General features: G+C 37.1%; 2 protein-coding genes across 4 annotated transcripts; both read right to left on the reverse strand.

The window, feature by feature from the left end:
• Positions 1 to 1,753: 1,753 nt before the first annotated feature.
• Positions 1,754 to 12,181, reverse strand: LOC145229908 (uncharacterized). The gene is made up of 13 exons (XM_080095248.1): positions 12,090 to 12,181; positions 10,998 to 11,285; positions 10,024 to 10,100; positions 9,879 to 9,953; positions 9,530 to 9,597; positions 9,382 to 9,472; positions 8,668 to 8,813; positions 7,942 to 8,084; positions 7,259 to 7,346; positions 6,450 to 6,573; positions 5,536 to 5,687; positions 4,415 to 4,569; positions 1,754 to 4,057 (listed from the first exon to the last, which is right to left on the reverse strand). Exons 1-13 carry the CDS (start codon positions 12,152 to 12,154, stop codon positions 2,536 to 2,538), a joined length of 2,994 nt encoding a protein of 997 aa, XP_079951374.1. The 5' UTR covers positions 12,155 to 12,181; the 3' UTR covers positions 1,754 to 2,535.
• Positions 12,182 to 12,837: 656 nt separating this feature from the next.
• On the reverse strand, positions 12,838 to 24,647 carry LOC145229909 (uncharacterized). 3 transcript variants are annotated; one of them, XM_080095252.1, is made up of 11 exons: positions 24,205 to 24,647; positions 22,782 to 23,041; positions 21,442 to 21,645; positions 19,050 to 19,268; positions 18,395 to 18,477; positions 17,715 to 18,076; positions 16,574 to 17,503; positions 15,565 to 15,742; positions 14,939 to 15,070; positions 13,945 to 14,175; positions 12,838 to 13,427 (listed from the first exon to the last, which is right to left on the reverse strand). In XM_080095252.1, exons 2-11 carry the CDS (start codon positions 22,851 to 22,853, stop codon positions 13,184 to 13,186), a joined length of 2,655 nt encoding a protein of 884 aa, XP_079951378.1. In that variant the 5' UTR covers positions 22,854 to 23,041; positions 24,205 to 24,647; the 3' UTR covers positions 12,838 to 13,183. The 3 variants fall into 3 exon arrangements, with proteins under 3 accessions (XP_079951378.1, XP_079951377.1, XP_079951376.1); XM_080095251.1 differs by having other exon boundaries at positions 16,574 to 17,500; positions 18,395 to 18,489; positions 24,205 to 24,646; XM_080095250.1 differs by having other exon boundaries at positions 18,395 to 18,489; positions 24,205 to 24,646.
• Between the last annotated feature and the right edge of the window lie 704 nt (positions 24,648 to 25,351).

Genomic DNA, 25,351 nt, shown 5'->3' on the forward strand with positions numbered 1-25,351 from the left:
TGTGCACCAAACTATGTTAAGGTGCACCAAATGATATAAATGTGTGCCAAGTGTATACATGGTTTTATGGTAGATAGTCTTAATAACTGATATCAGTAACAAACAACACAACTAAATCCTATAATAAAATTGTAACTACCTTTGTGTCAAGGCCAAATCTGTTTAAGCATTTTCAAAATGTTTGCAACATCTTAATATTTAATTGTGAGTTGACACGAAGCAAATAATATTTTCCGAATCAAATGCATGATCTGTCGGCCAACAGCCAATCTGAATTAAAAGGCATTCGAAAACCTGTTTTTCAAAATTTACTAGCTAAGGTGCACTTAAACAATTGGAAAATCCTAACTATTGTCAATTGGTGCAACTCTAAAACCACTGTCCGGTATTACTAAACTCAAGAAACACATAAATAGTCCAAGAATAAAATATCTTGTGCATTGACACATTTAGACATGCTGAAAGGCAGTTTTTTTTAAATCTTTTAGAATCCACCACCTTGATTTACACATAGTATTGTGGGAAATGCTTTTAAAGCTCACACACGATAAATATACACCGTAGTTGAGCTGACTTTCTATAAGCTGATGTCTTAGACCAGTGCTTTTAAACCTTTTTAGTGGCACGGAACCCTAAAGGTGTTTTGTCAAACTTTGCGGAACCCTCATAAAATCATTTTAATGTAATACAAGTATCAAAGAAAAAACATACATTTTACTTTACACACCCCAAGCGCAAAAGTTGACTTCAATTAAACGATTCACTGAAACGCTTTGCCATGTTGCTTGGATTGGTTGTTTCCACATTCTTGCTACTTAGCCAAAGTGTATCAAGACTGTGTTTATTACGTCACAATTGATCAATGGTGTAACCAAGGTTAACTAGATCGTACAGGCGAGCATTGCTGTTCACAATGACACTATATGAATCATTTTTGTTTTAATTGCTACACCAAACCGCTGTGAACCCCAGTGCGACTCTTAAAGTTCACGGAACCTCTGTAAGGGTTGTACGAAACCCTAGGGTTCCGCGGAACCCCGGTTGAAAAGCACTGTCTTAGACTGTCATTGTAAGGCTTAGTCAAATTTTGTGTGTAAACTAACTTTGTATGCCTCAATGTCCTAAAAAGTTGTTTATCACAGTTCAAAACATTTCATGTTGGTCAACACCTAGACCTCAGGAAATAAGTTGGATCCATGTTAAAAATGCAGCATATTGCAAAGGTTGCCTTTGATTTAAAGTTGAATAGAGGGACAGGGAAATATTCTGTTTTTCTGCCCTATTAAATACCAACAAATTTTGGCAAATGAATGCTACTGGTTTCATACAATTATATTTTGCCTGTCCCTAATTTTACAGGAAAATTAGTCTTACAACTAATGTAGCAAGTGGCTGCACAAATGATGTACCTAGGATATAATAGAATACTGATTTGTTTTTTAAAATCAAGACAAAATAAAGAGGCAAGTATTAAAGACAAATGGAGCATATTTAATAATCAAAGACAATCATATTTTCTATAATGCTGTTCATCAAAATAAGCTAAATCGTAGAAAAACAGTTTGGTATGGCAACCCTTCTTATTGCCTTTTTCCTTAGTGAATTTTCAACTATCAGTGTATTACTTTGCCTGTAGAAACCAAAATCTGTTTCAACACTGCTATAATTATTAAACACCCTTTGTAGTTGAGCTACAAACTTTTGACAAATTAACCTTAGGTGACAGTAACGAACAAAAGTCCACTCCAAATGGTGATGATACTGCATTGATTTATTGGGTAACAAACAAAACACACTTTTAAACTGAATTGCAAGCATTTTTTCATGCACACAAAAACATACTAATTGTGATCAATGAGACAGAAGTTTAAAAATGCTGACATATGAATGTTCAAAACGCTTTAAGTTTGCTGTAAAATAAAAATTTAAAAAGCATGATGCATCAATGGAACGATTTGTTACCTTTATTTGAACCAGATAGCCCAACACTTGGCGGTTGTCAAAAATTGGAACAACATATACACACACACACACATGAAGAAAACATGTTTACAGTGCTGACGATACAAATAACCTAAAAATTAGGACAATGTCAAGTTTAACAAAGAGGTCATGAGGGTAGGATGAAAAAAATTAAAACACAGATCATGGCAAATGTCAGTATTCTTGCTAGCAGCTACAGGTTAACACCAGAAAATAGTTTAAAAACACAATTAAAAAATGAAATTGCACTCACCTGGTTTTTACCTTGCTGTACAGAATTTCAGATCTAAATGTGCAAAAGCACAGCACAAAGAATTGCACTACAGTATTTAGTACGTTCAAATACTTCTTAGGTCTGAATTCGCTACACTATAGCCAACTTATTTTGAACTAGTAGTTCCTTATAAAGCAGGCCATTTTGTAAATGGGAAATCATATGTCACCAATTACATATTTAGCACAAAGAAGAATGGTTAAGTAGTTGGCTTGTACTAATTATAATTTTACATCTGTAAGACACCGTATGGCTTTACACATTTTGAAGATCTAAACTCATAGCGCACTCTCAATTGAAATAACTTGCTCATTTTTCGAGACAGTAAAGCTCATTGCGCGTGGCACTTTGGCCTTTTTTAGGCCTGCACCAATTTGGTGTTTAATAGCAATATTAGACAGGGATGCACTATAGTCTCTGCCTCCTGCATTATGCATTGCCAGTTTATTTTCACGAATAGTTTTTAAAGTTTTGCCCTGCAAGGAGCGGTTAGGTGTACTCAGTTCTTGCCGTCTGGAGCACCTTGGAAATGTTCCACATTTTGTGCTCATAGGACTGTAGTTCATGGCGCTGGATGCTTCCATGTTGGCGTCTTCGCTGTTTAAACGTCTCCGGTGCATAGAAATTGTCCTGGAACTCGGAGATGCATGACTCATAGTCTGGGATGTAAAAGTTTGTTTAAGCTCAAAGGTTTGTGTAAGTGGTGAAGGTGGGTGAACCCATTTAGATGGCATTTCTTTCACGACAGGTGGGGGTTGATCTGACACTGGCATGGAGACAGGTGACGAGACATGTAACTGCCGTGACGGTGTTTTAGGCAGTGTCATTGATGTTGAAGGGCTAAGCAAATCCTTTACCCTCCCTTTTCTGTTAAATAACTCCTCTGTAGGAGATTGTGGTGACACTGATTGTGATGAGGTATGAGGCTGAAGATTTAACTTCCTCAATTCTTGCTCAATTTTTAACTTTTTTCTTTTCTTTTCTTGAAGCTGCAAATCCACCTTGAGTGCCTTGAGCTCTGCATCTTTTATATTCACTACATTTCCTTTCCGAGGAGTATAAACTACCTCAGTTTTTTCTTGGATCTGAGATGCAGATGACACCACAAGTTGAGAAGATTTCTCTTTCTGGTAAGTGTTTACAACTTCTGCTTCATGACGCAGCGAATAACATGAGCAGTAAGCAGAGTTAACCTCCACAGGTTTAGGCTTTGGCTTTGTAGGGGCAAGTGTTGGCTCATCAAAGAGTGAAGATGCACTGCTTTCTATGATTTCCGAGTTGGGTCGCTTAGGTCTTGTGTCTTTTGGATAATCTAAAGGCTGTGTGTCCATGTGCCAGGAGCGAATCGCTTCACTTCTGCGGTAGCTGCGATGCGATTCGCTTGTAGCTCGCAATTCCACAGTAGTAAGCTCAACAGTTTGTTCAGCGTCACTTTCTTTTGGCGTCAGTCGCCCATTTGAGGAGCCACAGCAAGAGGATTCTCCAGTGGTAGGGTGCAAGAAAATGTAGTAGAGAAGCATAAAAAGTATTCCGAGAATGAACATGGATGGAATTAGAACTACTATCGCCAGGGCAACATCAGCAGGAAGGGTCTCTTCCTCGAGGGTTGAAGGTGAAGAATTAACCAGACTTTGGCTTCCAATGAATGTATCTATCAGGTTACCACCCCCTTGACGAAAGTACAGCCACACGACAGCTAGGATGCAATTTTCAACAAACATCACCATGTAAAAGAGGATCATTCTACATTTGTTATTGGTCTTGTTGGTGACATTGATGTATGCAAAGTTGTAGCAAAATCTGAAAAAAAAATATTTCATATGAATATTTTGAACAATATGCACAGTAGCAAGGTACCCATAAGTTTTTGAAAATGTACTGAATTATTTTAATTTAAGCCAAAAAACTTACTCTAACTTCTAGTAAGAATTAAAAACACTAATAAGTGATAAATTTTACTCTTTTTGTTTGCTTTCCCTAAACTTGTACCTAGGTGACTCAAATTAAAAATATGTGAAAGAAACTCAAAAAAGGTTAAATTCCTGCTTTGGATGATCTTTTTACCTTTTTGGTACATTTGATTGCATAAAGTCAACATTAACCCAAATATATGCTGCAAACAAAGTAATAAAACTATCTGAAGCCAACAATTTATACCCGATAACAACATCATAGACCAGTTCCTTTGCTTTTGATTGACAGAAGTTGGTTCCCTGATAAACGATCCATGCTGTCATGAGACTCCAGTGAAAAATAAATAAACCAAGCCAAGCCCAAATGTGTACGTTCAGTAAAAGTGCTAATGCAAATACCTGAAATGAAAATATTTGTCAGGTGACAAAGTTTTGAAAGGCTTTGTGAATTATTCAAAGTAGAACTGTCATTTTGCCTGGATGCAAAGATCAAACTGAAATGTTTGATTTATTGACACCAGGAGTTTTTTTACTTTTACTGTTGGACAACATCTGAAGGTTTAGTTGAGTTTATTACGCTTGGTGAAAGACAACATAGTAACACAATAGCACTAAAATTTTCACCAAGCCAGAAATAGCTGCGCAACATTAAAATGTTATTAAGCGCGAAACAATGAAGGGTACAATTGGTAAACCCGCTGTAGATACACTCCATTGCAAAGAGTTATGTAACCGGGGCTCACAAGAAATTTTTGGGTCCAAACGGTCTGGATTAACCGAGGTTTACTCTACAGTAAAGGAAACACAATTTTAGTTTATCTTAAACAAATTTAACTGAAATTCCAAATTTCTAGAACAATTTTAGGCAGTGCCTGTCCTTAGGGGTTAAAAATAAAACAGACAAGAAATTGTCAGTTTGATGCACTAAAAATTTATATCTAACTTTAGTTGAGATATGCAAGCAAAAAACATTTTCTGTATAGTTTGGTGCCAAAGGTATTTATTAAAACTGGGAAAAAATTGTCTCAGTAACCACATCTTTTTTGAACTTTAGAAAAAGTCTTTATGTCCAAGCAAACATGTTTTTCAGTTATTATCAACATTACTACAGTAAACCTCAGTTAAACCAGATTCAGTTAATCCAGATCTTCACCTCATTCGGACAAAACTTAGGGTACAAACGATTTGTAATGGTTTGACTTAAACTAATCAACATCGGTTAATCTGGATCTTCACCTAATCCTGACAATATTTTTGGTACAAACGGGTCCAGATTATTGAGGTTTAAAGTATAACATTGGCAGGCTTGGGGTAGCACTACTAATATCAACAATTTAAGTATTCCCTAAAGACAAACTAACTTACTCTAGAGAGAATAGTACAGGAGCGGTAGAGAACAAGAAATATGCTGCCTGGAATAGAAATCTGTTGTTTGTCGGCTTGAGAGTTCCTCAGTGCTCGTTGAAAGCTGAGAAACGCCATTGATAACCCTCCCCAAGAACCAAGGCAGGAAATCACTGTAATTTGAGAGTAATATAGAGTTTGATGAAAAGGTCCATAAGCCTGCCTTTAATGGTAACTTGGTGCCATGTGTGTGAACTGATACGAGTTGAAGTGTTACAGCGTAGCAACAATGAATGTATACACAAGTAAAGTTGCTACATTGAAAACATTGGTGGGGTTTGGTTTGCTATTAAATTTAACCCTTTAACAAGCGTATGTACAAATTTAGTGTACATGAGATTTTTGAATTAGTGTTTTTTTGGTCAAATTCATTATTAAATGGTTTGGTTTGTTAAGTACTTTCGTCCTCATGATATATTTTGAAAAACTTCCTATTTACTAATGAGTCTTGGCCCTTAAAATTGTTGAAATAACACGTTTTGTTGGAGTTTATGTTAGCGGGCAAGTTGAACTTGAGCCAAAAAAACTTATGATTTGTGCTATAATGCTGTCCTTTATATACTCCACACACATCGAATAGTAACTTTGTGACTCGAAATTCAGTTCTATATTTTTCAATCAAAATTTGGCAAATTTTGGAAACAAATGATCTTTGATAAATGATGCAAACAAAATCAACTTTCAAGGCTAGAAAAATGTTGTATCCGTCTACCACTACTTTTGGCCTGAATTAAATCGGCTATTGTTGACATACACACACTTATATGACATCAGCATATCAATGAGATGCTAATATTGTGGTGCAATGTCATCATGTTTGCTGAAGCGACATGTCAACCAATCCTCACACCAAGTCAAACACAATCATATCCAACCTGTTATAAATGGTGTTTGCATAGTTGTGACCATAATGTAGAGCTGCAACACAAGTTGGGGTGCAGATTCCAAGAAAGAGTCAAAAAGTCGAAGAAAACTCACATCACAGTATTCATATTTCCACTAAAACACAATGCAATCATTTTATTTACATAATAACATGTCACCAGTCAAATAATGTCAGGAATATCATGACATGATTCTAAACATTTTTGTCTATAGTTGCTTTCGTGTTTATATTTAAATCACACAAAATATAGTTGCCAGAAACGCATTTTGTCTAGAAGTGCCTTTGTGTCTATATTTTTATGATATATATCTCATACAAAATATAATCGCCAGACAGTTTATACACAGCAGGGTTATTTTTTTGCGCACCTTTAAGCAAGGTTTCTGCACGTGAGGATTTTACCTCTTCAGCATTTTGTAACATGTTGTGTGCAGTACTATAATAAGTCATGTAACACAGTATATTATATATGTGGACTAAATGGCTTTAAAATTGTGAAATTGGTCATGAAGCAAAAAGGTCAAAGAGCTTTGATGTAAACAATCACTGTTGCTATCATCAGTAAAGGCATTGGTGGTTGCTGTTAATTTGCTTTTACCAGCTGCACTTGTTAGACCTTATAGGTCAAAAAGAGTGTGCACTGTCTGCAACTTTTTTTGTCATATAATGGCTGTATGCTTTTACATGTTTTCTAATTATACACAAATGTTTCATAGCAGAATAGTGTTTTTTTAAAAATAAAAAAAATCTACATAGTTATTGCTTGGTGTCCAGGCATCAATAGGTTATAATGCTCACCTTTTTATCATAGAATATCTCTTTCTCATTGTTTCCTTTTTGTTCTTCAATACGAGATCGCACCCCAAAATAGGCTGCGCGAACATACCTAAAGACAACAATCAAATTTTAAACAAAGAACAGTTGAGTCCAGTCAAGACCCAATGCGGAAAAGATTGGTCTGATGTTGATTGTCAATAAATGCAGCAAAATCAATACATATTACATGGGCTCAATATCTGATGAGTCTTCATGGGCTATTGCACAGATGTTATGACAAACTATGATATGGTACAGATAAGACAGTAATTCGGCCATGGAGAAATCACTGTAAAGTGTCAAATAAAGACTGTCTGCAATTTCTAATCTATCAATAACACACAACATTAAACAAAGGGCCAAATATAAGGGTGCCTTTTTCGTATGTACTGCATTTTTATTCTTGTATGTTGCTATTTATCCTGTTGAACAACAAACCTTGATTAATCCGGACCCGTTTGGACCAAAAAAATTGCTTGTTGATTAGTTCAAGCCTTGACACATTACTGAACATTTGTATCTAAGTTTTGTCCGAATTAGGTTTTAAATATCCAGATTAAGCAAATCCACTTTAATTGAGGTTTACTGTATATTGCCATTGACCATGTTCAGTAATTGTATTTCTACCAATTCATTATTTAGTATGATTACAATATCTTATCTACCTGAATAAAGGAGCGATCTGAAATACATGCATTAGGGCAATTCCAAAAAGGTAACAAAAAGAGTGTTTTTCATTTCGACCTTCTTCTTGTCGGTGTAAACGTATTTGTGTTTCGTCTTCAGCTTCCCACCACAAAGAAAATGCCTAAAAATATGTTAATTGATGCCAAACCTGTTTACATTTTTTGCTATTGTGTTGTAATGACTATTTATTCAGTGTTATCCATTTATAATTGAATGACTCATTATGCAAAAGTGACAAATTGGTGTGCTTTTAAAAACATTAACATTCAACAAAAACTGGTTTATTCCATAAAAACTAAAGCCTCAAATCAAAGATACACCAACATTTATAATAAAGGTGTTGATAAGTTTAAATACCTTTGGCAATACTTACTTTGCTTAACTTTGAAAGTTTATTAATAATTCATTGTTTGGAAAGCAACTGTTTTCTGTACAAATATAACAGGCCATATTTGTCACCATTTTATGTCACTTTTGATTTATACCCAATGTTTTCAATCAAATTCTTGCATACAGGCATTAATTCGCGCAATAAAACTGCACACATGAAGTCGTGTCTGGCAGGAGTCTTAGCCAGACGCAAAATGATCCCATCTAACTTAGAGAAACAATGCAAAGCAACGGGGAAAACTCATCAAATATTCATGTGGCAGTCATGCAGTGCCAATACGACAATAGCAGTTAGGCTTGTTGTATCGACTTACTTGAGCAATAATTGAAGGAACAATAATCAACACTGCAGTAAGTCCAAAATAAAGAAGATTGTCCTTGTGTTCGTCACGGAAATAGTAATAAGAGTAGGCGTTTAGGATGTCGGTAACGAGGTCAAAGACATAAAAACTCATGGACACTGAAAATTTTGGAAAGAAACAAATTCGTAAATCACCAATTTAAGCCTACTACTACAGTGCATATCTGATTGTTTCGCATTAAACAGTTGTACAGTATACCTTGGTTAATCTAAAGCTTCACCTAATTAAGATAAAACTTAAAAGGTACAAATGATTTGTAATGTGGTAAGACTTGAACTAATCAACATCGGTTAATCCGGATCTTAGCCTAATCTGGACAAATGTTTGAATCCAAATGGGTCCGGTTGAACCGAGGTTAACTGTATTTGTGTGTGTCTAGTTAATTTAAATTGACATTCATGTAGAGTTTACCACAATCTTCTTTTGGAAAAGTTCAGGACATTCCTATACAGTGGTACAGCTTTATCACAGACTACTGACAGTGAAGTGTAATGAGCACCACAGAGTTTTTAATTATTCATGCTGCAAAATAGACCAGCCCAGACATGCCATATGTACAGATGGGGGGTTTACACTGCAGCTTAACATGACATTAAATTGAACTTATGTCATTTATATTTGCATAATGATATAAGCATCATGTTCTACATTAATTTAAAGCCCAACCTGCTGCGAAGAAAAGGTCGACAGCTGAAAACTTGGTAAAAATTGTTTTCCATGCAAGGAGACCAAGTAAAGTTCTGCAGCATAGCTTTTCCTGAAAAAATGCAGAATTAAAACTAACAACCACATTTTGACAATGTTATTTGCATACCAGATTTTCTCCCTGTTCTGGAATGGTTTCTGTCACAGCATTTGAGGACTCTGCAGGGGAGATTTTAGCTAAAATAAAACAGATCCATTAATTGCAGGTTTTTGCAATTTTTGGGCCATATACATAAAACATTTCAACAAGGGCATTGAGTTCCTTGTACCCAATACATGAAACTAAAACCCCAATTGAAACAATAACCTAATGGTTTCTGATATATTAAAAAAAATAAAAATTCTAATGGGATCATGGGGCTGAGGTTATCATAAAGTGTTTTGTTGGATGAAGAGGGTCAAATATAAACTGAAATGTTAACAGGATTTTAAATTGGGATAAAACAGTTTTGTGTTACTTGTTGTTTGGCTATCTTTCGACATTTTTCTTCCTTCTCGAGTGGGCCAAGCATCTACTTCATCCTGCCCTTCACCTTAAATAGTAAATTCTGTTGCTTAAACATGCTTGACATGTTATGTTCAACATGATTGAACAAGTCCTACCATTTGCACCACCAATCCCTCCTGGTGGAATCTGTTGTTCATCCTTGTTCGACGACGGTAAAATTCCATCAACACATCTACAAAAGCATTTTTCCTTGGTATTGCTCAAAAGCACTCTGCAGCATTTGTTATGTTTAAATCAGAAGCTGACAAGGGGTTTAGCCTTAAAGGGTGTTAACACATCAATAATCCAGCTATCATTGGTTGTACTTGGAGGTGGCACAGAAACATACTATTTAATGTTATTCCATTTCTTGTTTTGTTTATTAATGTGACCCACACATAAACCATAACATTACTGTGCAACAATTGACATGAGTCCTAAATAAACAGTTGTTTTATGACGTTTTTTTTGCAAAAATGTTTTTCTGGTTGTGATGTTATATGTCGGTGGGTAAAACGCCTGATTTAAAGTATCCAAAATGTTTTACTTTATACATGCCGTACACTAGCAGGTGGAAGTCAAAACAAATCTAAAACCAGCACATTTTTATAAAACTGCTGTAAAAGTTGTATATGCTTAAGACAAAACACCTTCCACTCGCTGATCCACTTTTAAGTACCACACCATTTAAATTCTATGTCTCATTGACTTTTAATTAAACCTCTATACCAAACTACAACGAAAACAAAATTTCTAAGACTAGTATCTACATGTAAACAACATGGGTTTCCAGTTTGGTGATTTTTTATGGCAATTGTGTTAATACAATTTGTTTCAACCAGGGAAACAAACTCATCTCAACTTAAGTCAAAAAGGATTACACAGTAAGAGGTCTCAAAAGTCACTTTAGGAGATTGAAAAAAATGGGTTCAGGTCGTGAGTCTGTTTCTTTGTTTATCCGAGACCAACCCTTTTAAATACTAATTGTCCTTATGAACACAAAAGTCAACCCAAGTCAGAGTCAGATGTACTTCCTTCCCAATTAGCTCTCCCCCAAACATTCAGAAAAAACCCAAATATACAAACTTACTCTAAATGGTCACCATCATCTTGATTTCCATTATTAATTTTCAATGTTGGGTCACTCAGAACTTCGCCAGCTGTCCGTTGCAGAAGTTCAATGCTTTCTTCATCTTCTTTCTTTGGATAGTGCATCTTTTCATATTGTGTTGTCATAATTGGCATTCGATTTATTATATCCGTATCAGAGTCGTATGATGACATCGACGACAATGATTTTTGAGCATGGACTTTTTGCAAAATACTCTCATTTTTGTCAGACAAGTTTTCATCTTCTGATACCTGCTGTCCGTTCATTCTGCATTGAAAAATGTATTGGAAATTAAAACTAAAACAAAGACAAAAAGGAAGTGCATGTTCCTGTTTCGGTAAAGTAAATTGCACTACCTGTTTCATCACTGCACACAAATAGCGCTGCCCCTAGCTTATTTTTAACTGAGCATTTTCCGGACCCCCCCCCCCCCCCCCCTTTTCAAAAAGTTGTGCGTAAATTAAATGGGCCAAAATCGTTCCGTTTACCACTACGTGATAACAGGGAGTCGTTATCTCAAAGACATAAGCCTTCAATCTCTTGTATTCGCTTGTTATCTAATCGCCAATTGTGACGTAACAAGGGTTTAATAAGGAGGTTTATGCGCTAACAATCGGAAAGTTACGTTCCGGCTAGGACGCTGATAGCAGTTTTTTGCTAAATGGTAACTGCACTGAGTGCAACATATCAAACTGTTTTTGCATTTGAACAATGTAAAAGTGTTAAAAACGTGTAATGTTGTGTTGCTTTGATCCGCCAAACACGTAATAGTTTGTCAAAAACATTAGATCGATGTAAATCGAGTTATGTTATTAGGGTAATTTGTTACTTGCCAGGCACAATTTATGCCTTCTGCAGTTACCACCTTTAGTGCATTCGTGACTTTGCGCAACTTAACAGTAGGATTACCGCTTCAGCAAGAGATTTAGTTCTTTAGAAATTGGACCCTGTTTTTTTAAGCAACGATTTTGATTACCTGACAGTCACGCTTATTTTGCAGTTGCAGTTTGGCTGAGTAAGCTAGATAGCAGCGGCGAAATCAGAAAACTACAAAGCTTTCGCTAAAATTACCTGTTCTTCCTGTCAATTAGATGGGTAGAGAAAGCGCCAATTTTGGAAAAAGTGCTTTGCCGCATAACGCGTCGTTTTGAACGACGTGTGACGTCATAATGACGTCATTGGGGATTTCCCCCCAAAAAATTGTTGGACCCCCCCTTTTAAAAATTTCTGGATACGCCCCTGCCTGGATATCATCATATAATGTGCAGAACGTCTTCAGGTCGGTTTTATTTGAAATTTTGTTCAATATTTTTGCACATGCAGTAAACGACTATACATACGTCATAAATAATTAGCACCTTTTACTTACTGTCTGTATTTTCTTTTGTAAGTGATTGGCTGTCTACACAATTGGTTTAAGTAGCCTGCAAATTGCATGCACTAATATCGGGAATATGTATGATATTTGTCAAGTTTCAGTTTTTGCCTATTAGTTATATTTCTGTAGGCCTACTTGTTTCCTGTATTTGTGAGTGTTCACTGTCTACTTATGTAATTAAGAACATTTATACTGTTAGTTACCCTTGAACAGTAAAGCTGCTGAAAGCTGTATTTGAGTCACATCTTAAAATTACAGACATGATCTTATATTTTCTTTTTCTTGAGGACAAAATTTTCTTAAGGTTACGTCTTTCATATTATCATTTTTCAGTGACTAAGCAATGCCATGTTGTAATGTAATGTAATGTAATGTATAGTACAGTACAAGTTTACTTTTGATGTCTAAAAAACAAAGCTTCATTGGTAAATTCTACACAACTTGTCAACATAACGGTTGTATTTGAGACAACAACACAGCAATGTAGTAAAAAAACATCTGGGCACCAAACAAAAAATCATAATACAAAAAAATAAATCAACAAGTATAATATAATGTTCTGAGAATTTATGGTTTTGATTGTAGACAAACAGGTAATTTCATGGTGGTAGCATTTCTTAGTTTTGGTAGAAGAAAAAAACATGCAATCGATGAAACAAACCACTGGCTCTCATAGGCAGCAATGTGAATATAAAACCTTCTTTGTAACATAGTAAGTTGCACCTTGTCTTTTAATGTTGACTCGTGGAGGGCAACTGGATCCAATACAAACTGGTTTCATGCACTATCAGTACGTAAATGAGATATCGTACAGCATTTGATGGCCCTTGTCCCACGAGTATATTCGTTTCTCTTTAGGGTTATACAGCAACTGCACGTTGTAGGCAAATTGATTGTGAAAGGGAATGAAGAGCAATCGCCTTACTCCAGTGTGGGTATCGAAGGCGTGCGTTATTCTTGCTCTGCGCGAGTCGTATCGGTCGGTGGCATAAACCACACCACAGATAATGAATAGGTGTGAAATGCCCCGCCTGAAATAGAAATTGGCGGTTAGGTTAGCAATTTGATTAGCGTGCATCTTGCTACGTCGCTGAGGCGGTGCAAGATATTAGAGAATATATTACTGAGGCTGATGAAATGAAGTTTTGCGTGGCGCTGTTTTAAGTGTACCATGGATGTTTAAAGATAGTGTTATCTTCTCTTTGTTGCGTGACAGCGTTTGGTACACATATTGGACACTACCTTATTTGAACGAAGCAAACATGAAAAAAAAAACTTATTGGAAAAGGACCAAAGTAATCCAATAGCTAGACTTTTTTGTAATGCATACATGGAACAATAGTTAGGATTTAGCTTTCGAAAAGTGATTAGCGTTTTGAACTTTATAGAGCTATTTTGGCAATTGTAACTTATTTTTGCACCGACGTTTCGACGTCCTGTACAGGTCGCCTTTATCAGCGTATTGTACATACACGGTAAAAAAGTTTTTTTTTCTGTGTTATTAAGACCAGGTCAACATATAATTTAAATATTCACGTACGACCTCACCTTCGTATAGGCGTTCTCCAACTCTGTATCGTCTGTAGGTCCACGGGATTGATTTTGTTTACCACGTAATGTTGTGAGTTTGCGTGTCGACCGAAATCACTGTGAGCTGCGTATATCACCCACAAACCGGACTCGTCGGCTGCCATGTGGACCATCGTGTGTCCACGCCACGTAAACGGGGTAGTTGAATCGTATACGGCGTTTCGCAGGTGACCCCAAGCACTCACAAATCTGTGTTGAAAATAGTCGTTGAACATTCGCGTTAGTTTGACAAGTCATAAATTATTTTTGTAAATTTAAACCACACATCCATTGGTCTCAAAGGAAACGAATTTGCTGTTCCTTCAAAAAAAAATGTTGGATAAATATAAAGAATAAAAGCGTGGAGCCTTCACTATAATGAAAGTGTTTCTCCTATAAATTTGAAATCATCTGCTCGACCGCCGGTCTAAAGTGACATAATATGGCCACTGTAGCTTGTACGGTTAATATTTTGTCACCAGCTACATTAAAACCGTATATATACATCAAATAGGTATGGACTCATTGTACTGTGTGCTGCAGTTTGTTGGATAAATTGTAAAATTGTTTTGGCAAAAAGTTGTTTCTTTGTCGTAGATCGTTTCCTAAATTAGTTAAGTAAGAACTTAAGTCATAATAGCTTGCTTAACAACTGGAAAATATCGATTATCGGGATTTAGTCACACGGAACATGTTTTACTAAAGCGCTCATCGTTTGTCTTATTTTAAAGCGCCTTGCACGATCTAAAACTGACAGTAGAGGATAAACATTTGTTAAAAAATGTCTAATCTTGGTGTGACTTTTCTCTTTTAATTTAATGCACAAATTTCTAGGTTTAATTCCTATTCTAGTGTTTTTTCAACTTTACCAACAAAATCTTAGTAGGTTTGGAAGTTTAAAATGTCTGCGTATTACATCCCAGTATGATGCAGAAAAAAACTGACTAACAGTTTCTCAAACCGAAACACAAACCTTTGTTTGAGGTTATATTTGATGATGTTTCTTGAGAACGCTCGATTATAGTAAAAAGAGCCGTTGTAGACAATATGCCCGGTACCAATCCAACTGTACGGCAGCATGTGCGAATGACTCCACCGAAAATCTCTAATTGAACAAAAAATGTTGAATAATTTTATTCATTGTTGAAATTAGAATAATTTTTGTACTGCGCGACGCGATCTTATCAGTATCGTCCCAATTTTAACCATAACTACACATATCATATCAACTCCACGAGATTAAAAGTCACGATTGCCGACAAAGAGACAACGAAAAAACTGATTCGAAAAAACATTATACGGTTCCGATTTCCGATTTATCACAGAACCGATTTGCCAAGTTTTTATTCGATTGATTGAATTATGTGATTAACAGGGAGATTTCCTCAAAAATGGTTGCGGTTTAGATTTACCATTTCTATGCAATTAAACGGATTATAGTGATAATTAAAAGAATACACAAAGAGTACCAATTATTTTAAGTTAGTGACACCTTTAATTACGTTGCCATTGCGCTTTATCGTCAAAATAGTTTTACCGGAACTGTTCTGACTAACTTGCACCACTGATCTTAATCTAAATGTTTTCGTGTGCACTTACTTGAAATTTGCCATGGAGTCAAATTCAATCAGAGTGTTTCCGTAGTAAAAGTTCGTGACATATATTTTGTTACGCTCCGGGCCAGAAGCAAGGGGATCTGTAAACCAATTTCCTTCCCGTCTGCCAAAGTCGTGAACCAAATACGGACTCGAGAGGTTGAACAGGGTTCCACATCGAGCTGGAAAAACACCCGTAATCGAAATTGAAAAAACGTATCTAGCCTTTATTTCTTTCAAAAAATGATAGAACATTGCATCTGCAGTTTTTACTTGAACGACAGAATTTTGTCATGTCATGCATTGCAATTGACACTATACGTATATATTTGAATTGTTTTTTTTACTCACAGAAACTGTTGAATGTCACTCTAAGTGAATCATTTTCACTCTAAGTGTCATTTTCGTTCATAATCATTTTCGTTCATTAGTTTTACCATGATTAGTTTGATACTTATTGCGCAGACGAACAACATACTTTCGTTGTATAACATGTTTCGGCGCGTATCGTTTGTCATTTTCTGTTTTGAATTATATTAAAGTTTGGTATTCATGAGTAGCTAAGTATTGCTTCAGTTTGTGGGCACTTTTGTACAAAAAAGCAGTGTTGCCAGGTTGGCGATTTTGTCGCCTACTTGGCCTCCTTTTGACATCGAGTTGCGGGGTATTATTGTGAATTGCGGTCTGTCAAAAGTATATTTTTTACGAATATACCGGCTTCGTTTAAACCAGGTCTTCGCCTAATCCGGACAAAACTTGAGGTACAAATGATTTGTTATGTGGTAAGGCATAAAGTAATCGACATCGGTTAATCAGGATCTTCACCTAGTATACGGACATTTTTTTGGTTCAAACGGTCCGGATTAACCGAGGATTAGCCTACTGTACATGCATTTTCACTTGAATGCGTTTTTACAAGCACTGTAAAACTAAGCTAGATTTTAGCATGTTTTGATTTTCTTAGTAGTTGCGCTTTTGGGGGCTAGTTTTGACGAGCAGACTTTCGGATTTACCTGGAGGAGTGGTGGTGGATAACGGCGGCGGGGCCGTTGTTGTTTCTTCCTCGTAGTCGAAGTAAAATTCATCTTCGGATAATTCCACCTCTGATGAATCAACATTACCCTCGTCGTCCATTGGCGAATAATAACTTGCTCTTAAATCACCATCTCCACTCTGACTCGGCGAAATAGTGGTTGTGGTCGAAGTAGCTGCCATAGTAGTCAATTTTTGGGCGCTTGTTGCGGTCGGTGTTGCAGTCACAGTGACTGGAATAGTGGCAACAGTTTTATTTTGTGTAGAATTTTCCGTTGTAGTAGAAAACGTTGGTGCTAATGATTTTGGTAATGGCGTTTTTGAAGACACAAGCCCCATTGTGGTCATGATTTGTACGTCAGCTTGCGTTGCGTTTACATCAAAATCATCCTCGTCTGGGTCCACAACTTTTCCTTCCACCAAAGGCGACTGTACAGTATCAAACGCTTCTTCATTGTCATCGTATTCGTAGTTGTATTCTTCTGTAGCCTTTGCTTTATCAGATGGTTTATTTTCTTTAGTTAAATCAAAGTTAGAATCACGATACGGTACATAACTCTGGCGGGGCGAAACTGCTGCAAGAGAGGCCTGCGTGGATTCAGTCACAGCAGTAGTCTCCATTTCCTTTGTGGTTGTTGCAGATGTAGAGTCAGTTATTGCGTAAGTTTGTTCGAAAGTCACGGCTTCAGTGCTTTGAACAGAAGCGTGCGGGGTGATCGAGGCGGTTGTAGGCTCGATTGCCTTTGGTGTTGTTGATGGATTTTTGGTGGTTCCATTTTCGATTATGGTAGTCTGACTGTGGTTTTGCGTGCTGTTGGGTTTTGGCGTGGCTGTTTCCCTGACTTGAGGCGCTTTGACCAGTCGAGGGCGGACTAGAGCTTCTTGTCTGATTAGTTCTGTTGCTTCATCTGCTAAACCGAAACAGCGAGTTTAAATTATCGAGTCTAAAGGAATCGGAACTTGTCGCTTGTACATGATAACATATTGCTTTTTAACGATAAACAACTATGTAGGCAACGGTGCTTGTGATTCGACTTTCGACGGACATACCAATTAGATTGTGTAAAATAATCTAGTTTTACTTAATGGTTTAAAAAAGGTATACAAAAAAACTTATTGAACCTTCTACTTTTATTGTAGCATCGGTGAAAGACCCTGCACTCGTCCAGGACTCTTCAGTGACCACCACTGTAGCTTTGGTTACATCAGGAATACGAGCAATAGTTGCAGGTGTTGTAGCGACAAACGCATTTTCAGAAACAGCCTCTTTGCTTGCGACTGTGCGGAATAAATCCTCAACGGCGAAAGACGTAGTGATAACAACTGAGTTTGAATCTTGTTGTAAGGCATCGCTTGTGTTGCTGTTGGCTTCTTCGGTTCCATTGATTTCCAGTAAAACTTCAGCTATGAACGTCTCAACTTCGTCTTCTGAAGTTGGATTGAGATTTGGTGATGAATCAGACTGGTTTTGCTTTGTTTCGTTACTGCAAGATTTCAACAAATGGTTGATTAGACGTGGCATTAAAGAATACTTGATTATACTTCTATGTTGAAAATGTAAGTACAATAATTTGATACTCGTCCAGTTTTTTGAATGAAAAACCTTAAAGTTACTGTGGTAATAAACCAGGTTATGCTACTACAAGTTAAAAATCGTCAATAACTAGGAGTTTAAGGATATCTTGGTTCAAGTTTTGTCACGATAGTTTAGCTAAATGTCTATTTGTTACAACATCAAAAACATGTTGGTCACAAGCACTACGAAAGCGAACTATTGTTGATTCACTTCAGGGCTATATTACCTACTAATTTGATGTTCGTCTATTACTTCTAAATCTTTCTTTCCATTCAGGTCAGTTTGGTTGTGTTGCTCTTCTGTTTCAAGCTGCTCAGATAACTGCATATTTTGCATTAGAAATTACCAGTGGAAATTAAAACATTAATTCAAACACATGCATAAAAAAATGTTGGGACAACTTAAAGCATGGAAAATTGGACTCAAGGTACGCAAACGCTCGTTATTAACTTATGAGAACTATTTACTCGGTATTTTACGTCGTATATGTGACCCGTTACGTTTCAGGATAATCATTGTTCTAACGTTCAGCGGTTTTATATTGGCACTTTGGCACCATCAAGCTCCAAACTACACTCTGGTAAAATAATATCAGCAACAAATGTCGGAACGAAGCTATGAAATGATGCATTAAATGAAATTGTAAACGTCAACGTGGTTGTGTTACTTGTTAACTGCTACTCATTTTTTGGAGTTGGTCCATTGAACAGTAGTAAACATGACTCCCCATAAAAATGTCCCCCAGCCTTATTTTTGTCAAGGGGTCTTGTTTGTTTTCACATATGTTTACCGCTAATGGTATTTTGAGTTGTTGATCAACAGTACACGATACCCCATCCAAGGGCGTCTTTAATTTGCACATATATTTACTGATACTTGACCTTTGTCAGGGAACTTTTCAGAGGTATTGATTCATTGTTGGATGTTGAAATTGACAGCAATTGTCCCAAGTCAATCAAAGCCCGAGTCACGTCTTGAAAACTTGAACGAATCGTATTCAGGTCCGAGGCGGTGGTTGCACGCTTGACTGATTCAGCAACGTCGCCGTTGCGGGAACCAATTATTGCGTCATCGTCACGTGATGATGTGTCGGTTGTTTGCTGCAAAAAAGATTTTTTAAAGGTAATCTAAAAAAATGTTTTTTATATCCTGTTTCTGCAATATTCTGATGTTTTTCGTTTTGGTCCGTTTTAACTGAATTGCCCAATGATCCGCAAACAATTGGTTTGAATATACATCAAGCAATTGTCCGGTCTAATGACTGATCGTCGAATAAATTGTCCGCTAAAGCGACGCGTCATCAGCGCGACTAAATTCACAAAATTGTAACAATTTGGCAAATCTTGCTTTCCAATTCTGTTCTACCAAAGACCACGAAATAGGGCAATTATAGACACCATGTCAGGCATAAGAATACCGTCTGCCAGTTTGAGTTTTATTGTGTTGTAGCTAGTATGAAGACCCTTAAGAACAGTAGTTCTCAACTGGTGGTCCATGATAACCTTTTTGGTGTGGTCCATATTTGTATTTTGATATAAACTTGAATTAGTGTAATTGATTGAATATTCAGGTCGTAACAAGCTTATCCAAGTTATTGGCCAATAAAGATTAGTTGTTTGATATCACTGCTCTGCAATAATGGAATACATTTCAAGCCAATATGCCTTTTGTGGATGCTTTCTTCATCCTTACTTAACAATGGACTGGTCGACGATATTCATTTAGTGGAACTGGTGGCCCATGGCATGAAACGAGTTGAGAACCAATGCTTAAGCAAGTATTGCAGATGCACATGTGCACCTCACTGTAAAAGGCCTTTTGTCAAAGCCCCCAAACTTTCTGGGTGAATAACAACTTGTAAACATGGGTTTGTCTGATTTGCCGTCCCACTGTAACGCAATGCGGCTTATCCTTATCTTAAGGGGCTGATTTAATTTACCGGATCAGTAGAGTCGACGAAGCCGCGTTGAATGGTTAAATTCCATCAGCATTTAGCTGTGATTTAGGACGCTACTCGCACTTGTAATGCCGATTCTAGTACTAATGTGTGGCCAGACGGCATTTACTAATTATGTAACAAATTTGTCGTCCAACTTGTGTGATGTTTAACGAAATACTATGTTCTTGAAAACAACTAGAATTTTTTTAAGCATCACATCAGTTGAACAACAAATTTGTTAAATATGCATTCTAGTGGACGAAACGCTTGTTTAGTAACACCAATTACTTGTTCGTTGAAGAACTTTGGTTAAAGTATTTCCCCTTTTTGTTGTTTTATAAAGTGTATTCAATTTCAAATGTTTTGAGCAACACAACACTTGTTTTCCATTAACGCGTAACACATTGTTCGGGAACTTGCTATCGGACGGTGTTAGTCATTATATTTCGTAGCATGGCTATCTTGTGAAAACAATTTTTGGTGTATGCAAATTTTTTACAACTCATCTTTCATCATGGCGAGGCATAGGGTTATTTTGCAGCAGTACGTTTGCCCACCTTCGTTTATGTTTGGCAAAGACAAGTGTTCCTTACGCCCAGCCGATATAATACAATAATTGTTTATGCCCGGTCTCGCAACGAATCCCTGAATGGACCGTTGTTTGCCGGCTTTGACCAAGTGGATTTTATGGTCCTGAAATAGCAAGTTTGCTGCATTTTTGGCAGTCGCTTCTTATACTATAGTTTTGTAGAAGTATTATTGTATACGTACTTTTAGTCTGTTGAGTGATAATAAAGTCCCCACGGCCTCTAACTGCGCTTAGGCGTTACGCCAACGAAACAAACAACGACCACAAAGTCTCGTTTTTTTTACCTCGGTTAGGTATTGTGCAAAACACGTACAAAGTTGCTTACTTGGACAAAAGCTGCCGGGTTTCGACTGAAAAGCACGATTTGTAACTATAGATGTAATGTTTAAATGGTTATGGTACTGACAACGCCCACACCTAATAAAATTCCTTGTCAGTTTTTCACACCGTCAACAGAAACTTATTTGTTTTTGTCAGCATGTATCTCATCTATTTGCAGGTACAAAAAAAACTTATAAAAACAATTAACACAAGTTAGGGGCAAATTTATAAGTGTGCCTGAAATTAAGGCCTGAACCCAAACATATAAGCCCGAAAACTGTCCTGAATCAAGCCGTCAGTTGCTGAACATGCGGCACAATTGGTGCCGACTGTAAAATCGGGCCTAAATCAAGCCCTATCAACTAGCCTTAACCCGTTCCCGACTTACAATTTTAGTCGGGAGACGAATAACAACAATACAAACCTGGCACGTGTCAGTAGGAGTTGGCGCATAGCAGGAGCATCTGCAGTCTGATCCTCCCGATATTGTGTCGATTGTGAATCGAATATTTCTTATGTTGGGCTTGTCGGGACACGGGCCGTGATCGACGGGGTTTAGAACGCAGCTGCACCGGCAATCTGAGCCTTCTGACACCGAGCGAATCTGGCTTGCCGCGTTATGTAAAACCTGCAACAGAAATCGGCCCTCATTACAAAACATTTAATATTGTCGGAAAACGTTTTCGTGTTGGTGTTACATTTTTGGGGTCACGGAAGTTTGGAGTATCAGTTCTTTTCTGATGTTCACGATAGTTTTGTTCGCTTGTTTGAAGAATACATATATTGTATGTTACCCTAATGGAATTTTGTACCTTGTTAAACGACCGTTTTTTCTTTGATATTTGTTTGGGTTGTGAAAAGACTGTTGAGTTTGGGAGTGTCATAAAAACAATTAAGTTACAATTAAGAGTTAACAAACGCTATTGCATTAATAGACTTGATATTCTTTTGAACATTAGATTTGTTTTTGGAAAGTAGTTCGTTCGAAAACACGAAAACATTTTGTCGATAACCATCAAAAACGTTGGCAACGAAATGTATTCACTTTACAAGGTCTCTGGCATTTGTTTGGATAAAGAATATCATTGTATTTATCAGGAAAAAGATCCAACTGGTAAAAAGTTCAACTTGTGTGGGCTTCAACTATTGACTTATTTGACTAGTGTTCTTCCAGGTAATTAACCTTAACTTGTATTGCCAGGTTTAACATTTTATTTGGCACGAAATTACATGGACGCACAACGACCTTACGATATCACAACACAATTTGAATGTCAGATGAAATCAGATTTGACAGATTTCGAAGAAAATAACATGCACGTGAATTTGCATGCAAATTGCGATGACTAATTCAACAAAGTCCATTAAAGGCGTTTGTTAACAAATTATTAACCCTCTTTTATCGAAGGTAAAATTTGGTCCCAAATATCCTAATCACAATAGTTCCACAAACAAAGATTTTTTATGTTACTTGTATCACTTTTACCAGGGTAGGTCAAATTGACCCTATGGTTGTAAATTCATCCCCAATTGAGATCCCGAACCTGAAACCAATGTTTTGAGTTTGTCAATTGGAAAGTACATTTGTGTACATCCTTGCTACACCCTGAAGGCCGCAAATTGTTATGTACAGTTCCACCCACTTGGGAATTCGTCCTTGATGTTCGGTTACCACGCATGTATTGCAGTAGAAATCAAAGGCCTCTAATCTATATTGGGCCACTACCCAAAATACACTACTGGGAACGTAATACCATTACCCACCTCGGCTTCAAATGCTAGGGAGAGTCCTAACGTCGTCAGAAAGGCACAGATGAACAGGTGAGGCCTTGTCATGTCTTGCTCTGACGTTTTCTTGACAAGTTTTGAACCGCCGCAGCCCGTACGGGTACTTTATTGTCTAAGTCAGCTAAAACGGGACAACAGATGACTTGGGAAGCTACTTGATGTTGCTTCGATGACGAGATTGCATTAGACAAGCATTGCCTGACTCGATTTAGTTTACAAGGCACTATACGTTACACCTGAAAAGAAAACAAAATGAATTGTGGTAAATGAAAAACAGGCATAATGATGTGAAAATACCAAAACAAAACGTGGGAACATAATGGCCGAAACAGATGCAAAAACATATTCCTCAGTTACTAAATAGGCCATTATCAGTTACAATACGGCTGTGATAAAATACATTTGCCGAGAAGAAAAACCATCGTTATATCTATTTAAACTTAGGCTAGATGCTTCCTGATATCTATCAACAGGTCTGTATATAGTTTTCCAAAACATGGAAAGTAACATAAAACCACCGACATCGAGATCGTTCACAGCACACTTTGACAACTCGATACTGGGACAAAAACCATTAAATTGCGATTATACTGCGAATTGCTTCATGGCCATTTCACAATATTGAGTAATAGCTCGAATACGTGTTCCCGGTACCTTTAAACGACATTGCCTGGCTAGACGCCAACTCGTAAATATTCACCCAACCTCAACAAACATATTTTAGGATCGTCCTAGCCCGGCCTAAGTCTCTTGTTTAGATTGCATTTTTCAACACACGTCCGCTACGTTCAAGTAGGAATCGTGCTCCAGGGAGAAAGTCTCGCAGTTCACCAAACAGCTGATCACGTTTTTTGTCTGCTTGGGCCGAAGTGTAGCGTTGCGTATACAACTTTTTTCGCCGCACCGTTTAAATACCTATTCGGTGACTGCAGTCTCATGAGGCCCTAGCTGAATCTGGCTTGTCTGTTTTTCGACGTATTTACGATCACAGTCGCTACGCCTCTTTTTCATTGCAGCTTTGACGCACACTGAGACACCATTGTACAAGCTTATTACTGTTTGCTGACATTTTTTTTTACTATAGGACAGTGGTTCTTAACCTGTGGGTAATTACCCCAAAGGGGTAATTTGGCATTTTAAAAGGGGTAACATAGATTTTCTGTTATGGTTATCATTATTGCAACCAGCAAACATTTTGTAATGAGGGTAAAATGTATTCAAAATAATTCAATAAAAATTCAATCTTAATAGATTTATCGGCGTCCTGCCACATTTTCAAAATAAAAAAGAAGTAACTTCGATGGCAAACGTTTCTAATAATTGATATCCATCAAAACATTTTGTGGGTAACAACAGAAAAAAGGTTAAGAACCACTGCTATAGGACCTATTAAGCTTACCTATTTTTGTCGAATTTTCGGGTACAAGGTTCTTTGAACAATACTTTTGCAGAAAAAGGTATGCTTTATTAAACTGTTTCTTTTATTTAGTATCGAAGGTCTATTTTGGGAGCTTACAATACCCTTTCTTGCAGCAATCAGTAGGTTTGTTCTTCACTGAATAAATAAAGTTTATAAGCCTGGCTTTTGAGCCTGTTACTCCCAACAAACTGGGGTGCCGTAAGGTGGCTATACTAGCAAGCATATACGGCCAATGTCTTCAACTGCACTGTTAGGCATTATAAATCGTGTACGGTTTTCAACTTATAATCAACTTTAACGAACACTGTCAGGACCCAAACAGTTTGTACACAACAACCTTTCTCAAAGCAACTAATCTGTAATTCTTGCCGTCTGCAAAACCCGTGCGTTGGGGAAAAGCTCTCTTATCTTCTGGTGTGATTTGCTGGAAATTCTCACTCCTCCCTGTAGCTTCTAGTAGCTGACACCTAACACCCAATCTTTAATCGTCTTGTGCCAATGAACTCTGCTATTGTACGCTTGTTTGTCAATCTCAACTTGCGGCCGAACCTATTTACTTTACGAGTAGTGTTTGATCAACCTATTTTGTTGCTTGGAACTCTAGTTCAAACCCAGGTGACAGGTTAACTGCGTTCATCACCCAGTTGGACAACGCTCCTTCTTTGAGCATATTCTTCTGAGCGGAGAAAGGTATTATTTACCAGCTGAATACCACATCGTGAGTACACATCAACGATAAAGGAATTGTTTACACTCAAAATAGAATTCATACCTGTGGCATTTCTACGCAGTAAATTTCAAACGCACTGCTTGCTATTGGTTTGCACATTGCAATGGAATTGGAATGCCGCTTAATACAAGGTGGTGGGTTAAACTGATAGTTCAATTGGGAAAATGTTTGCGTAAGACGCAATTACTTTTAAGCTGTTTGCTTTATAACGCTCACTTATGCAAAGGTTTGTATTTTGTGCTGGAATAATTTTGAGTAATTATGCATTCGAATTTAGTGCCTTTTGACCCTAAGAGTGTGCTGTTTTTGCATTGGGTAAAGCGGTAATAGGGTTTAACTGAGATAAGTGCGTGATGTATGTGGTTAAAAGGGCGCAGAACGAACCGACAAGACTAT

Source organism: Phallusia mammillata, chromosome 5 (genome assembly GCF_965637545.1).
Source record: "Phallusia mammillata chromosome 5, kaPhaMamm4.hap1.1, whole genome shotgun sequence".
Classification (NCBI taxonomy): domain Eukaryota; kingdom Metazoa; phylum Chordata; class Ascidiacea; order Phlebobranchia; family Ascidiidae; genus Phallusia; species Phallusia mammillata.

Excerpts from the sequence above, each read along its gene's own strand:
- LOC145229908 (XM_080095248.1), bottom strand. The coding sequence starts at position 12,154 with ATGCGGCAAAGCACTTTTTCCAAAATTGGCGCTTTCTCTACCCATCTA. Across the intron at positions 7,347-7,941 it reads CAGATCGCTCCTTTATTCAG|GTATGTTCGCGCAGCCTATT; the intron begins GTAGATAAGATA and ends TGTTGTCTTTAG. Across the intron at positions 4,058-4,414 it reads GTCTATGATGTTGTTATCGG|ATTTTGCTACAACTTTGCAT; the intron begins GTATAAATTGTT and ends TTTTTTTTTCAG.
- LOC145229909 (XM_080095250.1), bottom strand. The coding sequence starts at position 22,853 with ATGACAAGGCCTCACCTGTTCATCTGTGCCTTTCTGACGACGTTAGGA. Across the intron at positions 19,269-21,441 it reads CTCCTACTGACACGTGCCAG|CAAACAACCGACACATCATC; the intron begins GTTTGTATTGTT and ends TCTTTTTTGCAG. Across the intron at positions 17,504-17,714 it reads TGCTACAATAAAAGTAGAAG|CAGATGAAGCAACAGAACTA; the intron begins GTTCAATAAGTT and ends GTTTCGGTTTAG.